Consider the following 17,729-nt stretch of genomic DNA (forward strand, 5'->3'; position numbering starts at 1 on the left):
TACTGCTGTGTTTACATTTGTTATGAATATGGCACCCACTATTCGCGGCATGGAACCTAATATATTCATAAAAACACTTGCGTGACAGTGGTAATATTGACAATGATTTATTAATGGATTCTGCCAGTGATTTTTCAAGTGAGGGGGAGGAAACTGAATGGCAAAAACAGTTATGTAAAGGGTAATGAATGGAAAGTTTATGAAGAAGGTGACCATGGTTTTTCAAAGTTTTCTCACAACGGTGCTATGGAATACACGCCTCCTACTACAGGAAAGAAGCCCGTGACTCTTTGGATTTCTTTTTGTTACTGTTTCTGGTTTAACTATACTCCGAAATATGTAAGGACTAGTTGGTATGTAAGAGAATGTATTAGCAAACGTGTACCATTGTAGCATTCCATATGGTGGCTGGGTCGATGTTACCACGTTGAAATGATGGCATGTTCTGAATATGGCTTGAAAGAAAAGGAAAACTCTCAAAGAACATTTTTTAAAGACTTGTGGCTCAATTCATTAACCTTCTGTAAGGACATTTATTCTTGGAAATGATTTTTTTTCAAATACCCCCCACCCCCATCCACTGTACAATTTAGTGTGACAACAATGGTCACAAGAATGAGCAGAGTTAGGAGTGTCTTAGAATAGAAAGTCATTCTTGGAATTTTATAGGCCCAAGTCAATATCTGTCAGTTGAAGAATCAACTGTAAGCTTCAAGGGCCGCATCCTTTTCAAAAGGAATAATCCACAACAACAACAACAACAAAATGCATTAAATGGGTCCACAAGTCATTACTTAGGGTCATTTACTACGCAAAATTTACTTTTCACTGGTTTAACATTTGGCAGTAGAATAGTTTTACAGCTGGTGACAGACATACTTCAAGTTACTCAACCTGTAGGATATTGTGTTTATCGACCGATTTTATATTAGCATGGAACTGTCAAGCAAACTTTTGAAAAGGAAAATTTACCTCACTAATAATAATAATTTTGTGTGGCTATTTCTAGCCGAGTGCAGCCCTTGTAAGGCAGACCCTCCGATGAGGGTGGGCGGCATCTGTCAAGTGTAGGTAACTGAGTGTTATTATGGTGGAGGATAGTGTTGTGTGTGGTGTGCGAGTTGCAGAGAGGTTGGGGATAGCACAAACTCCCAGCCGCCCGAGCCATTGGAATTAACCAATGCTGGGACTGTGCTACTGAATCGGAAGGGCCAATCACCTCAACTGAAAGATAAGAGCCTAAAATTGCTCATGAAATCCATGCTTTATGGAAGGAAGACAAGTTTATGGCATTTTCGTGTGGAAAGATAAGGTGAAGAAAGAATTTTGAAGCCTGTGGTCATTGTAGATCACGCAGCCAAAATAGAAGGGGTTGACTGTGCTGATCACTACTGTTCATCTTACGGTTTTGTTGTGAAGGCCTGAAGTGGTGGAGGAAAGTGTACTTCTGGATGTTGGAAGTAGCTTTGGTGAGCAGTTTTCACCTAAATAATTTTCAACAAAAGGCAAAAAATAAGCCTGAAGTAAGTCACAAGTCTTTGAGGGATCAAGTTTTCATGATGTTGTGGCAGATGTTAGGAACCAAAATGCCCAAAAGTGCACCTGACGGAAAAGCTGTAACAAAGAATTATGACTGAATGAGAAGCTACACACCATAGATGGTTGTGAGGATAAAAAACTAAGGACTGTGCTGCGTGTTCGGGCAGGCAAGTGAAAGGAGGCAGAAGGGAGACATCACTTTACTGTGAGACCTGTTAAAGGTACCCAGAACTATACCTGAACAAATGCTTCCACAAGCACCATACTTTGAAAAAATATTGCTGATAATGTGGTTAACTTGATAATAAAGAAATGTGCAGTTCATATTTTAAATGTAAAAATCACAGCCAAAATAGACTACCTCCATCTTTGCTGGGCTGTGCCACTTACTATGAACGGACGTAGTAAGCTTATCTTTCCACGAAAATGCCATATACTTGTCTTCCTTCCATAAAGTATGGATTTCATTAGCAATTCCAGGCTCCTATCATACTAACCTAATGTTAAATTGGAGCTGTGCAGGATGCAAATGTGAAATTAATTTGACCCCAAAGAATGAAAAGTTTTATCAAATCAAAATGTGAGAAATGTGATTGTATTGTAAGTTGTGTTTAACTGACTGGGAAGTTCCCATGAGAAAAGTGTGCATTTGGCAACTACTCTTATTATGTTTTTGTTATGAATCTACTGATTCATCGAATGTTAATCAGAATGAAAAATATGTACATATTCTACATCATGTTACTTTCACAATTTGTAAACTTGTTTAACGTATGCTCGTGAGAAGACATGCAATAGGACCTGCAGAAAAAGTAAAGTATTCCAACAACAATCATTAGCAGAAATTCATAATTTATATAACCACTTTCCCAGCACATTAACAAGTTGACAATTCATGAACATCTGTATATAACACGTATATGTATTTTCTATTCTGACTGTGTTTAAAGAATATGATGATGTCCATTTGAATGGATGAAACATGTCATTCTGTGTTTAATAACATCTTTCATATCTGGGAAGTTCCCATGAGAAAAGTGTGCATTTGGCAACTGCTCTTAATATGTTTTTGTTATAAATACAAAAGATTACCATCATCTAATAGTGATATGTGATGATAGCAGAAAAAGTAAGTTGAATTGGAAATATGATTTAACAGCAATAAGCTGAAACCCTTACTCATCCAGAAGGCTATTAGAATGTATTACTACAAGCAACCTGGGAGACGGATTACCTCGGACTGCGTAGGAACATTTCAGTCGCCTTGACAAAGAATACTGCATTGTATTGCAAACGTCGACAAACTGTATGGAATGTCCAGAAAACAACAACACTGTTCAACCCGGAAGAAGAACCAAATAACTGTTATTTATACTCAGACATGCCAACTTTCAAAAGTGAAAAATCAGGAGAAATTTCGTAGTGAATCGCGACGTATTACGACACATGGCAGAACATGTACAAATACATTATAATTCAATACATTAACAATTCTATTTGCCCATATATATTTTTTTTCCATCATTTACATGTGAATACTAAATACTGGACATACCTGAACTGTAGGAACATGTGACTTCTAATTCTTCAACACGTCATCACATTACGACTAATTGTTGTTCAAAACACCAGTAGTTGACTTAGCCTTCTTCAGAAACTCGGAACTAAATTTTTGTTCAAAGCACTTGCTGAACTGATTTCAAGGTCAAAAGTTTCTCCAAAGTTTGTTCAGACAGCAAGGATCTGAACTGTGTCTTTGTCTTTGTCTTTGTGACTCTGCTGAAAATCCTTTCACATTCTGCACTGCTATGTGGAATTGATAAAATAGCAAGCATCACCTTAGAGAATCTGTCATATTTAAGTACACCATCAGCTGATTTCATCTGACCTACCAATGCTCATTGAACATCAATTCTTCCTTTTGCCACGTCTCTTTCTTCGAGCTGAAAGTTACAGAACTGGGAGTGCAGAATATCAGTTTCTTTATCCAAATGTTCCATTTCACTAGTCAAAATGTTCGGAAACTTGTTTATGAAAAATCTAAGGCTAGAAAATTATGCCTTACTTATAGAAGAAATATTTGCAACTTCTGCATTAATTAAAACTTCATCTTTGAATAAAAATGTGTGTACCATGTAGTCACACGATAAAGAGAAACACTTTCTAACAGACTTAAAGAATATGAACTTTTCCTCAGACTTCACTAAAACAAACGGAGAGTTCCCTATCATCAGATCACAATCATCCTTTTGATTTGCTGGAGTATGGTAATCTACATCAAGGAGAGAGGAGGATCTTTTAATAACGTCTGGTTTCACAAACCTTGTCATCACATTCTTCAATAGTTCCTCCAAAACTGACCTCAATAAGTGGATGTGCGTCATACTTAACTGAAGAGCTACGTTTGGATTCTCAAAAATATCCATTAAACTTGAGAGAAAAAAGCAAAATGATTTATGTAAAGTTGATGAAAGGAACATAATAAGTCGTTCTTCACGTGACAATGCATAGCTCTTAGTGTCATAAGTAGTTTAACATGTTCTCTGCGGCAGTGAATTTCGATGACTTAATATTACGTCGTATCGGCCCACCGGTGACCCGATGCTGCCTTTAGTTATTATCGGTTCGGGTCACCGGTGACCTGACGAATTTGACTTTGTTTACTCCCTAGTATGACATCCTAAACCATGCATGTGCACTTGTTGTGTGCGTTATTGTTGAGGAGACATTCCAGCGTATTTACCTGTGCGACAGTGTTCCGATTCAACAATTGCGTGAAACAGAAATGACCCCGGAAATAATTGGGTCAACGGTGGGCCGATCAGAACTAGCAGTATGCCTCGATCCTTTACTTCCATTGGAACAATATGTTGTCGATTAGTTAACGGAAATTCGTAACTAGGACGTAGTTACTCACTTCGCAATTCTGGAAAGTTCGCACCGACGGATAAGAGTAACATATTTCGAGGCACATGGTGACCCGAACCGCACGGAACGTGATATAAGCCTACCCCAGTGCTGTCCTAACCCTCTTTCTTTTCCGTGCCACCGGTGTGTCAGAATGTGAAAGCTCCATACCTAAAAAGGACGTGAAATTGCTTGTAAATATTATATTCAGAAGATAATAAATATATCAATAACTACTCCAGTAACCTCTATAGGCTTTCCTAAGAGCAATGTAGAAAGCAGATATCAGAAGAGTTACTCCTTAAACAACAATCTACCATCTGCGGGCAGCAACACTCTAGGCTTCAATCACCGTAACCGCGCTAAGCGATTCCCGCGTAAAAATATAGGTCAGACAACAATCGGGACTCAGGGTGACACGAAGCGATATGAATGGAAGATGAAAAAAACTTCCTTCGGGTCACCGGTGGGCCGATCAAAACTAGGAGTATGCCTCGATCCTTTACTTCAATTGGAACACTAGGTTGCCATTAGTTAACGGAAATTCGTAACTAGGACGTAGTTACTTACTTCGCAATTCTGGGAAGTTCGCACCGACGGAGAAGAGTAACATGTTTCGGGGCACATGGTGACCCGAACCGCACGGAACGTGTTAATTTTTTAAATGTAACTGATGACCGGGTTTTCCTTTTAACTGAGGAGTGAGGTGAAATGTTATGACAATTCTTAACGTTTTCAGACAAACAAGACACATCTGCACTTAAACTGTGCTTAGGAATTTTGTAAGTCTTCGAAGTTCCCATCTGAGTATCCTTACTCACAATTTCGCTCCTAAATAATGTAACTACCCACTGAAGCAAAATCCTATCTAAACACCTTAGTGATAACCATCGAGTAGGCCCATGCTTCAGAATTTTCCTGATCCCTGTGTTGTGTAAAGTCTGAAATTCTCTGAACTTTTCTTTCCTCTTTGCACACCTTTCTAGATAATAAAATATATCAATTATACTTTCATCTACATTTACGGGCAAGCATGCCGCACCCTTCTCGGCAGCAAGATGAATTAGGTGATAAGAGCAGCGTACGATGATTATGTTACTATTTTCCCGCTTCAAACATCCTGCCACACCATTCTTTAATCCTACCATTACTGGAGGATTATCAGCACCAAGAGCTAGGCAGTTTTAATGGAATGCAGAATTCCTGAAAAGTTGAGAGCAAAATTTTGGCAATGTTAGCTCCAGTAGCATTCACTCAAACACGGAAACTCTTCCCTATAAGCACTTTTAAACACTGCATCATATTCTTTTTTTTTTTGACATTTTGGCCAAAACAAATATTAAAGCACAACACGAGCACTTCTATGTTTGTGAAGTTAGGTTACTCCAAAGGGAATGTTACTCGCTTGACTCGCTTGCAAAGAGAATGACTGTATTATAGACCAAAGAGCAGCACATGACTCGCCAACGTGCCCCGTACTGTCATCTGGTATCATTATTAGAACTACTGTCGACCAGCCATACTCAGCCATACATCAATAGGAGGAGGAAGTCCGCGGGAGTTCAAAATAATACGAAAATTACGGATATTGCTCTGAAAATCGGAAGATCGGGACCGGCGATCGGGAGGAACGATGAAAAATCGGGAGTCTTTTGGCACGTCTGTATACTTTAAGTTACAACTTCCCTAGCAACATACAGACTGTGAAGCTGTACCAGAAACATAAAATATAAATGAATACAAAAAAGATAATAATAATAATAATAATAATAATAATAATAATAATAATAATAATAATAATAATGTATGTTGGGTTTTCAGCCCGAAGGCGGGTTTCATCCTCCACAGTTCTGCCAACAGCTGTCATAGATAACCTAGGCGTCAGTGAAGAGGCATACTAGGGAAAAGATGAGTGAGGTAGTTTCCCCGTTGCGTTGCTTTCCTCAATAATAATAATAATAATAATAATAATAATAATAATAATAATAATAATAATAATAATAATAATAATCATAATAATAATAATAATACATAAATGCAATTACAGTATAAAGCTGAGTTTCAAACTCAGACACATCTGAAACGGATGAATATGACCAGGATGAAGCAGGTGATATTAACCCTAAGCCAGAACACAGTGAAATTAAAGACCATCTAATGACTGTCATTAAATACATTGAAGATAACGATGAAAACATATCTGCACATCACGAACATTTGAGACATCCGAGTGAGTTAATTATTAAAGAAATTAATGTCAAAAGAAGACAACGAAAGGTCAGCGGTTTCTTCAAACTAGTAAGTGTGTCACGTGTGGTCAATGAAGTTGTGCCTTGATTGCCATGTTCTAATTGTGTACTGCACTATTATTCTGTATTTTGTAGGGCCTAATACTGTATTACATTATATCGTTTACAGAATATAACCTTTGTATTACTTAAATTTAAAATACTGTACTATACATTATCTTTTTACTGAACAGTATGTTTAAGTATGTACCTTGGCACATTTCATAAGTTATTTTGTTTAATTCGGACAACCTGAAGCCTCAATTAGTCCAGATTAATGAGGTTCTACTGTATATGAGTTCCTCTCGGAACAATAATATTTGCAGTGAAATAGTGAAACATAGTCCTTACATTGCCAGCTACCAGTCCTTCAACACCATCATGGATGCCATAGACAGTGTCCCCACGGTAGATACAGTTTCTCACGAATGACCGAACAGCTGCATTCATACCACAAGCAGGAGCGCCGATGTGCATCACGGCCAAGGTGTAACCTTCCTGAAACAACCAAGACTCTGCAATAAGTAATTTCTTTCATGACATAGCCCAATCTTTAGCCCATAGTCTTTTGAACTACTAATTACAAGAGCAGTGTTTCAGCTTCAAGAGAGAAAGAACTGCGAAAGAGGATATAAAGAGTTTCTTACTTCCTCTTGACGGGCTTAAAAAGACTAGGAAAAGTTATGGAGAAAATGCCATTGTAGACCAAAAAATGACAAAAGTGACTGTTTAGCTGTGGATTAGTGGTCTGTCTGTCTCTGGGGCTCAAACCCAGCAGAGGTAGTCAGATTTTTGAAGGGCAGGGAAAAAAAAAGTCCACTCAACACTCCATGTCGTACAATCTCGGCATGTAAAAGATCTCTGGTCACACGATTGGTGTTAACCCGATAAAATTCATCACAAAACTCAGCCAGAGATATCCAAGACAGATTTGACTTATCCTGCTATCTAGTAGGTCTAGAGTAAAATGGAACATCGAAATTCAAGAACAGGCAGCCAGATGGTATCAAATTAATATGCCTCCACACAGGTAGCCGAAGCCATACAACAGTTACAATCATCACCATCATCATCATCATCATCATCATCTGGAGCAGTTTCCAACCACAGGCTGGGTCTGCTTGGAACATAAGCCTCTTCATCATTTTCTGTCCATCCACCACTTTTCTTCTCTCAATGTCATCCAGTTCCCTCCTCTTGCCTCGATGCTCTTCTTTACACCTTTCAGCCGCCTGTCCCTCGGTCTTCCTCTAGATCTCCTTCCCGTCAACTCCATTTCTAACATCTTTCTTCGTATCTCCCTTTCTTTTAACATGTCCATACCACTGCAACTTTGATTTTTCTATCTTTTCCTGTAGGGGTACCTCATTTACCATTTCCCAAACTCTCATTTCTTACTCTGTCCATTCTTGTTAAACCTACTCGACACCTTTGAAACTTCATTTCCACTGCTTGTATTCTACTTTTAACCCTCTCCACGTTTCTGATCCATATATCAAAATTGGCACAAAATAAGTCTTGTAGATAATTCGTTTACATCCCTGTGGTAAATCCCTGTTCCATATCAATCCTCCCACATTCTTCAAGAATCCATTTGCACACCTTCCTTTTTTTATTGATTTCCATCCTCTTTCCTCCATTTTCTTCAATTACACTTTCTAGGTATTATTTGAAGTTTTCAGCTCTTGTCAACTGCACAACAATAAAAATAATTAATTGATTGACTGATCGATTGATCCTTTCTGGTTCCAATTTACTTTTCATTTCTTTGGTGACTTCATCCATCACAATGAGGAGGAAAAGAGGCAACAGTACACTTCCTTGTCGGAGAACATTTTTACTTCGAACCAATCTGTCTTTTCAAGCCGTGTTTTCACTCTATTCTCACTGTTTCTATAAAAAAACTTGGTTTATTCTTATCAAATCCTCCCCAACTTCTTAACACATTCCAAACTCTCTGCCTTGCTACATTATTATGTACCTTCAGTATATCAACAAAGGTCATCACTACCTCCTTATTGAACTCCCAACTTCTTTCAATCAGTTGAATTATACTAAAGATAAGGTCCACAGTCGATCTTCTTCCTTGAAAACTATGCTGTTCCGCTTCTAGATTTTCTTCCATTATTTTTCACAGTCTACATTCAAGGACTTCTTCACAACAAATCTATGCTGTACGTGGGATCTGAGTAACTCCCCTACCATTGCCACACGTCTTTCTTAAAAATCAGGAATATTTCACTTTTCCCCCCACTCTTTACGCACCTATTTGTCCTTCCAGACAGCTTTTATCACTTGTGAATTCCAAAAGGTTCTGGAGCATCAATCATATCACTTGTTATACCATCACATCCTGCTGCTCTCCCAGAATGCATATTCTTGGTAACATGTTCCACTTCGACTGATATTTTTCTCACATCATCACTACCATTCTGTAGTTTATATTCTGCTTCTTGCACCCCTGATGTAACCTGAGGATTGAGAAGTTTTTCGAAGTCCTCTTTCTGTCTCTTCTTGGTGTCCTCTCTATCTGTCAACAATTCACCTGACACACTTTTAACAGTCACGGCACCCCCGATCAGACATTCTCATGAATTTTGTCACCATCTTTTTATTCCCTGCTGATATCTTTGCCTAAGTCTCATCAAGATTATGAATGATTTTAAAGTGTATCTACGCTTCGCAGTGATAAGAAGAATATCATAAGACTTCTTCTCTACCACAACAACACTATGCATATATGCCCATTTCCACATCTCATCAAGACTGAATTCTGAATTGTATCTACGTTGTTGAATACTACGAAGAATATTCTTCTTGTATATTCCTACAGCTAAATGAACTAATTTCTTACAACAAATGTGTTTTCAGGAAATTCTATAAACAATTTTTCATAGTGTGTCAAACAGTTGCCTGTGGAAGTTCAAGTTGCCTCGCTGCCCAGTAGGTGGACTTCTGCGGACTCCGCACGAAACTGGCGCAAACACGTTCCACTGTCTCTTCCCCGGTCGAAGGACGGCCAGCCGACTTTCGCTTACAGATGTAGCCTGTGTCTCTGAATTTTTCATACCACGCACAAATGGCTTTTCCAGTAGGTGGGTCTCTTCCATACCTGGTACAGAAATGCCGTTGAACACTAACCACAGACTTGTTTACATGGTAATCGAGCACACAGAACGACTTCTGCTCTCCAGCCGCAGCCATTTTCTTTACTCGCTTCCTGCGCGCTCGTAACGGCTGAAAATGAAACCATGTGAGATGAAATCTAAACTCAACTAAACTTTGAGAGTTTGCCTTTCTTTGCGCATATCTCACAGTATATGTTCATTAGATTTCATAGACTAAATTTATGAAATCAGGTCCATCATTTTGTATTGCCCTGTACTTTGCATAGTCTTAATGGGCTTATTCACATATAACAACAACAACAACAACAACAACAACAACAACAACAACAACAATAATAATAATAATAATAATAATAATAATAATAATAATAATAATAATAATAATAATAATAATAATAATGTTGCCTCAGCTACCGTATGCAGTAATTTTAGTTTGACATCATCTGGCTGTCTGCTTGTCAATTTCGATGCTCGGTTTTACTTATGCCTCTTAGATGGCAGAGTAAACCGAATCTCTCTTGGGCGTCTATGGCTGAGTTTTAATGCATTTTGTTGGAAAAACACCAAACATGTCACCAGAAATCTTTTCCATGCCAACATCATATGACATGGAGTGTTGAGTGGACGTTTTTTTCCACCCTTCAAAAACCAACTACCTCTGCCAGGTCTGAACCGGCTGCCTTGGGATCCAGAGGCCGACACTATCACTGACCCACTGAAGCAGCTTAATGCAACGATTAACAGAATGTCATGATTAAAATTATTTCAAGAAGTAAATTAAAGTCAACATTACATTGCAAGTAACAAGTACTAAAAACAAAGTGTTTGTTAGAAGTAATTCAATACTTCCCAACCCTGAAGAAAAAATCAGACTGAAATTTATGAAAGAATTTCATATTTGTTACAGAAATCGAGTCCCATAGGGAACCTGAAATGTATGTCCCAAATGAGTTAATTTATCCTACCAATATAATTGGTCCGTTATTGGACATTATAAATTTTCCAGCTAACTCATTCCTGTTGCCAAGTGTTTTGCCCCAGTGTTTCAATTTGGGTTGGTAACTAGCACACCTACCAGGGCACACCTGCTAGGGCATATAGTGGAGGCCACTGCATAGGCTTCTTTGAACCTCTGGCAGTGTTAATGTACTACGAGAGACAGTCTCTTTTTCAAAAATTGATGCTTCCTAGGCCATCAGATGTTACAGAAATAGATTCCCATAGGAAAACTGAAATATACATCTTGGTAGGTGTGCTAGTTACCAACTGATGAGCCCAAATTGGCACACTGGGGCAAAACGCTGGCAACAGGAATGAGTTAGCTGGAAAATTTACAATGTCCAATAATGGATCAATTATATTGGAATTTCATATATACAAAGTATTTACAAAGTATTCAACTGACAGTCTGAAAGGTAGATAAAACATAAAATTTCAGTATATTAAAATAATGCACATAACACAATATAAAACCACACTAGCAACATATACATGTAATAGGTAATTTCACAAATATGTACATGAAACTGTAGATCACTCAGTCACTCTGTACATTTGTATAGTGATTTCAGTTCTTCGCCTCATTTCCTAAAAGAAGATAGCATTCCAGCCACTAGTATAAGGTGAACAGGCACGAAAGCAAGCTTCAAATTTTAAGTGACCATAAGTTTTAAGGAAGTCATATATAGTATTAAATCCAATCATAGGGATGTGGGATTTGTAATATCTTACATTATCTGGTAAACAAAATTACAAGACATGGAAGAAGGAAATTAAGAACTTTCCAAACCTCATCACGTCATGCTGTCAGAAAATCAAGCAAGGTCAAGCAGAACATGTAACAGAAAGAAACCAGGCACACATCAGTAGAAGCAATATCTCTAGTTTTCAGTGATATCTCCTAAGCCCGAAGGACATCGACCTACCTTGGCAGACACAGGCAATTGATCACCCGTTGCTTTCTCTGGTCTGCTGCGGCATTGTGTCCTCTACAATTTAAGGCTTTCAGGATTGGAAACCAGGCTTTGTTTACCCATTCAGATTCCTCTTTACAGATGAAGCTGTTGGCGTACTTCAGGATTTCAATGGCTATCCTTTGTAGCCAGGTGTGATAAGATATAGTAGTTGACAGTACTTTGGTGTCACTCTACTGTATGTCATGGCCTGCTAGCAGCAAATTTTCAGCGACTGATGATCTTTTTGTTTGTCCCAGCTGGTTATGTCTGTTATGCTCCTTCAGTCATGTGGCGATGCTGCGTTTTATTGTGCCTATATATACCTGGCCACAGCTGCATGGGATCTTGTAGCCTTAAATCCTCGAGGATGCGATGGCCACGGCAAACAAAACAAAAAAGCAACGGGTAATCAGTTGCCTGCCTCCACCAAGGCAGGGCGATGTACATCGGGCTCCTTAATGCTTCAATCATAGGCTGAAGATCAGCCAATCAGCGACCACCCCTCCAGCATGGCAGACCAACGGGCGAGCAGTGCACCGTAGCCTGCACTATATAATGAGGTGGAATTGCAACACCACTTCTTCCCTTCCACTGTGAGCTCTGCTGCTATCGAAGTCAGTCCAAACTGTTGATAGTTGCAAGTGATAAATATCATTGTTAATCCGTATTGAAGATACTATATGTAGGATGCTAAAGGATTTATTGTGTAACCTATTCCATACATTTTGTTTTAAATTTGTTGTTTAATGTTTTTATTTATTGTTTATCTGTATCATCACTGGGCATTTTTTCTTTCCATTGTAATATGTTAAGTTTGTATCTTAGTATTTACAATTTAATTGCTAATCAGGTACCTGATTTATGCCTTGAGGTGGTACTAGGACTGATGATGCCCTCAAAGAAGGACGAAACATGTCTCGAATGGAAATGGTAATAAATTCCTAAATGTTTAAAAATGTATAATGTATTGAATAGGTGACACAATAAACCCTTTAGCACCCGTGATAGTACCGAACGCAGTCTTCGGTGAAACACCCGAACCATCACAGGCTCCTGGACCATGGCCTACAAGCCCGGAAAACACTAACATGATCCATATCTGCATGTTAAGAGTAAGCTGCGACTCCTATAAAAAGGAGCAGCAGTGTCTGAGGCACATGATCACTTGGGTGACAATGGCAAGGAGCACTGTGCACAAGAAGGGAATGGTAACCACTCCTGTATCAACGGCCCGAAGGCAGAAAGGACACAAGACCTAGGGAGTCAACCTGAATTAAATTCAGGGCAGGCAAAGCTCACCGAGCTGTAGAGAAAGCAGTTTGGCAAGGAGAAGAGAACTTAAAAAAAATAAAACCTCAGCTCTGAAACTACCCATCGTGGTTCTCTCTCGGTGCCCAGCTCCCACCATTACCTTCCCACACTTGAATGCAGCACTATAGAAAAGTCTAAAATGGAAATTATACAATTTAAGGATCTCATACTTGTTCTGCATTGACTTTAAAGTAAAGAAAATACGCAATTAGACCACCTTGATCAATATATTAAATGTTAAGTAAAACCACATTAAAGGTACATTCAAGTCTTTTCAAGTGCAGTTGCGAGGCTTATCTACAGCACAAAATTGCATGACAAGTTCTCCATCAATCCAACAATATACACATTAACCACACCAGAGACCTTCATATGGAAGCAGGAAGTGCTTCGAAAAACTTGGCCTATTCCCGAATACTGAATATGAATCAGACAAGGTTTCGCTCGCATGACAACTCTGTGAGAAAGAATTCGATGCCTGGTGTGCCTTACCACAAAAGGGTAAGGGTGTTAAACTGTATAAGGAATAGGCACCAGCCAATTAATGGGCAAGAAAACCCAAAGAATGCCATAAAACTGACAGCAAATTTAGTTCCAGTTCGTGCATTACCTGGCAGGTCCCGAGACAATAACCGATGTCGGCATTGTCACAGTGAGATTGAAACACTTTGTCACGTCTTGGGTCTCTGTCCATTTAATGACACACTACGGAATTCACATCATTGTATAAGTTCTATGATTGCTGAAGCCCTATGTGGAAAGCAATATACAGTCTACGAGGAGATACATGAATTGTCTCGGGCTGGGTCAAGCCACTAGACTGACATGTTAGCTATACCACCAGGCTCAAGTAAAGGGTTCATAATAGACCCCACAATTAGAACCAAGGCATCATCCACTCAACCACATGATGTACACAAGGAGAAATGTGATGTATATGAACCTACAATTCAATATTATGCTGAGAAATATCATATGAACTCAATAATAATAATAATAATAATAATAATAATAATAATAATAATAATAATAATAATAATAATAATAACCACCAAGAAGCCCTATATGCCACAGAATGCTTGATGTTGAACATGAAAGGATTGCTGGACAAACTGGAGGTCCAGGAGAGGAAGATCTTGAAAAAGATACTAGGACAGATCAAAGTAGACGGCGAGTACAGAAGGTGACCAAACCAGGAACTATAGAGTTATACTGAAAAAATCACAGACGTAGTCGGGAAGAAGCGTCTGACCTTCTATCGGACATGTCATGAGGCTGAACCCAACTAGGATGACCTACCCGGCTTCTCAACTACTGGACAAACAGAAAGATAGGGACACCATGGCTAACAGAAGTGAAGAGAGACATGCAGGAACTGGGAGTAACTGTAAAAGACATCAGAAACCGAGCACCTCTTAGAAGAATAATCAAACAAATGAGGTTTTAGGACAGATCATCATGTAAAGAAAAGAGGTACCCTTTGGACAAAGGAAAGAAGAGAGAAGCATAGCCAGAGAATGTGCGAGGATTGGGAAAATATCAAGTCCCTCTCCAAGCAGAGAAGTTGAACATCGTGGTCCTTAGATAGCTCATTCGAAGAAATAATAATAATAATAATAATAATAATAATAATAATAATAATCATCATCATCATCATCATCATCATCATAATAATAATGTTATTGGCTTTACGTCCCAGTAAGTACTTTTACTGCTTTCAGAGATGCTGAGGTGCCAGAATTTAGTCCTGCAGTTCTTTTACGTGCCAGTAAATCTACCGACACGAGGGTGACGTAATTGAGCACCTTCAAACACCACCGGACTGAGCCAGGATCGAACCTGCCAAGCTGGGGTCAGAAGACCAGCGCCTCAACCGTCTGAGCCACTCAGCCCGGTCACAGAAGTATTAGGATTGATGATAGGAACAAGAGACACCATTACTCACACATTTTACAACTTTTGTAGGAAATTTAATTTGGATAACCAATTTATTAAGGACACTGGGTTAACATCACTGAAAGGCTCAATAACAATAGTACGACATCAATTATACTCTTAGTCTATCAGGATTTCCTTATGGGTTTCAAAACTGATACGATTTTTACTAAGTAATAGGTAGGCCATAATATGGTTTACCAATCATTTATAGACATATTTTACATGAACCTTGTAGTTGACAATCAACTTTTCATGTAAGCTTTGTTTTTTTGTCAGCCTCCAAATGGGGGAAGTAGAAAAAATGCATTTTTCTCTCTATATAAAATCTGTAGAATACTCTAGAAAAACAACACACTAGAATTCCATAAGAAAGAATTAATCTTGAAACTTTTTAACTTATCATAGCATGAAAACAAACACAACCAAAAAATCATATAGAAGAATATATATAACACTTATTCTTGAAGTCCTGATGTAAGTTTCAATACGTAAGAAAAGCATCAAAATTATCATCCTGTACCCTTAATGTGCTTTTACTTAACATATGATGTATTGACCAAGGTAGACTAATTACACATTTTCTTTAAGGGAAATGATACCCCAGCTAGTAACTCTATGAGGGAATCCAGGTCCACACAGCGAGCAGTAAAAGTAGCGTATTCAATTCTGGGGTCACTATACCTAGTGCAAATGTCGAAGACCAGTCAAAGGATCCTTCATCTCAAAGAAACAGGCCTAAATAGAGCTTTAATATAGGAACCTTCAATGTTCGGACACTTACTCGAGTTGCCAACACATCGAGCTCACAAAACCTCTGGACAAATTCTTGCAATTCAAGAGACATTTTCTAACCTATCGGAAGATACCTCAATGATATATGGATAACAGATCTTCAAATCTCAGGCTAAGAGTACATCTGCTAATTTAGTTATTTTAGACATAGCCTTCTCTTGTTCATACATCCATTGTATACTGGGCGAGTTGGCCATGCGGTTAGGGGCGCGCAGCTGTGAGCTCGTATCCAGGAGATAGTGGGTTCGAATCCCACTGTTGGCAGCCCCGAAGATGGTTTTCCGTGGTTTCCCATTTTCACACCAGGCAAATGCTGGGGCTGTACAATTAAGGCCATGGCCGCTTACTTCCAATACCTAGGCTGTTCCTGTCCCATTGTCGCCATAAGACCTATCTGTGTCAGTGTGACGTAAAGCAAATAGAAAAAAAAAAAAAACATCCATTGTGAATTCTGTAGACTCTAAACATTCTCCTAAGTGATTTCAAATTTAGATACACCACAAAGAGTTCACACCCAAACCAACCGCAACATTGATACCTACAAGCAGATGAACCTTAAAATTATGATCACCCACTTCAGAAAAAATCCTCGCCTAATGAACCGACTGGCGAACATCAAACAGACCACACTGCCATCTCCCAGCACAATTTCTGCAAGATACGGAACGTGAAATTGCTTAGAGGTACTCATATTAATTTGGACCACTATCTAAGTTTAGAGTGCAGTTTGTACCAAAGTTCATTCACAGATCCCAAACGTACTAGATCTATAGATTTTGGATCAACAAATTCAAGATAAATCAATGTCCCTCATGATTACCAGAAAGAATTGAGGCCAATTAAACTTATGTTTTATGGTCATCTGTCTCAAGAATTCTACATCTTCTCATAGCTTGGAAATGTACCTCTCCACAAGCAACTGCAGTGAAGGAGGACATAAGGCACTGGTTCATGAAAGAAGTAAGTTCAGGACCTACACGGGATAAAGGCTACTCCGGAAAGAGTGAGAAAACGACCTGGCGTGAAGTGGTCTGAAGAGCGAAGAACTGCATTCTTCATCAAGATGAAGGAAGACTGGAAATCCAGAAAGGCCATCAAGTGTTAACCTTGCTCCTAAGAGGCTGAAACAAGATGATGATAATGATAATTTGCCTTGGAAAGTAGTTTTTTAACAAAGGTCTCCCAGATAAAAGCACTCTTAAATGTCAACCAAGAGCACCAGAATTCAGTACTACAATCTTGAGCTTAGAATGCAAAAGCTACAATTAACTATGTTATGTAGTTATTCTGTTTAATAACCTTGCGTATGTACTAAATCTACTCTCCTTACAGGCTCCCTGTCTTCAGATGTATATTCACACATGTACATTGTCCCTTTCCATCATCATCATCATCATCATCATCATCATCTAACAGTCTCCAGTTTCCCGGCTGTGGTGCAAGAGCGCTCTCCACATAAATCTATGCAAGTTCACTACCACTACTACTTCTTTTTCTTATTCTTCAACTTTACACAGTTCCACTACTCTTCCTTGCAGATCATCTTTTATCTGGGAGATACATCGTGTCCTTGGTCTCCTCCTAGGTCACTTTCCCTTCAGATCTTTGTCAAACCATCTTCGTGCTGCCCTCTTCAGATTCATCCTCTTCAAGTGACGAAACCATCTCGATCTTGATGTTGCTAGAATTTCGTTGAATGGTTTCACCTGGATGTCTTCGCGGACCTTTTCCTTCCGGATCTTATCTCGTCTCGTTTTCTGCAGCACTGACCTCAGAAATTTCATTTCCCAGCCTGGAGTCTGCTGTTATCCCCTTTGTTTGATGGTGCAAGTTTACAGACCATACGTTGTTATTGGTTCAAAGTAGGCCTA

The 17,729-nt window shown here is 38.8% G+C and overlaps 1 protein-coding gene across 3 annotated transcripts in view; it reads right to left on the minus strand.

Annotated features, from left to right (window-relative positions):
• Pfk (ATP-dependent 6-phosphofructokinase) overlaps positions 1-17,729 on the minus strand; it is a 194,668-nt gene that overhangs the window by 70,057 nt on the left and 106,882 nt on the right. For all 3 annotated transcript variants that reach the window (XM_067154686.2, XM_068229476.1, XM_068229477.1), the window contains exon 10: positions 7,086-7,232. In XM_067154686.2, the coding sequence (XP_067010787.2) occupies positions 7,086-7,232 (147 nt within the window). The remainder of the gene's footprint in view (positions 1-7,085; positions 7,233-17,729) is intronic.

This window comes from Anabrus simplex, chromosome 10 (assembly GCF_040414725.1).
Source record: "Anabrus simplex isolate iqAnaSimp1 chromosome 10, ASM4041472v1, whole genome shotgun sequence".
Classification (NCBI taxonomy): Eukaryota; Metazoa; Arthropoda; class Insecta; order Orthoptera; family Tettigoniidae; genus Anabrus; species Anabrus simplex.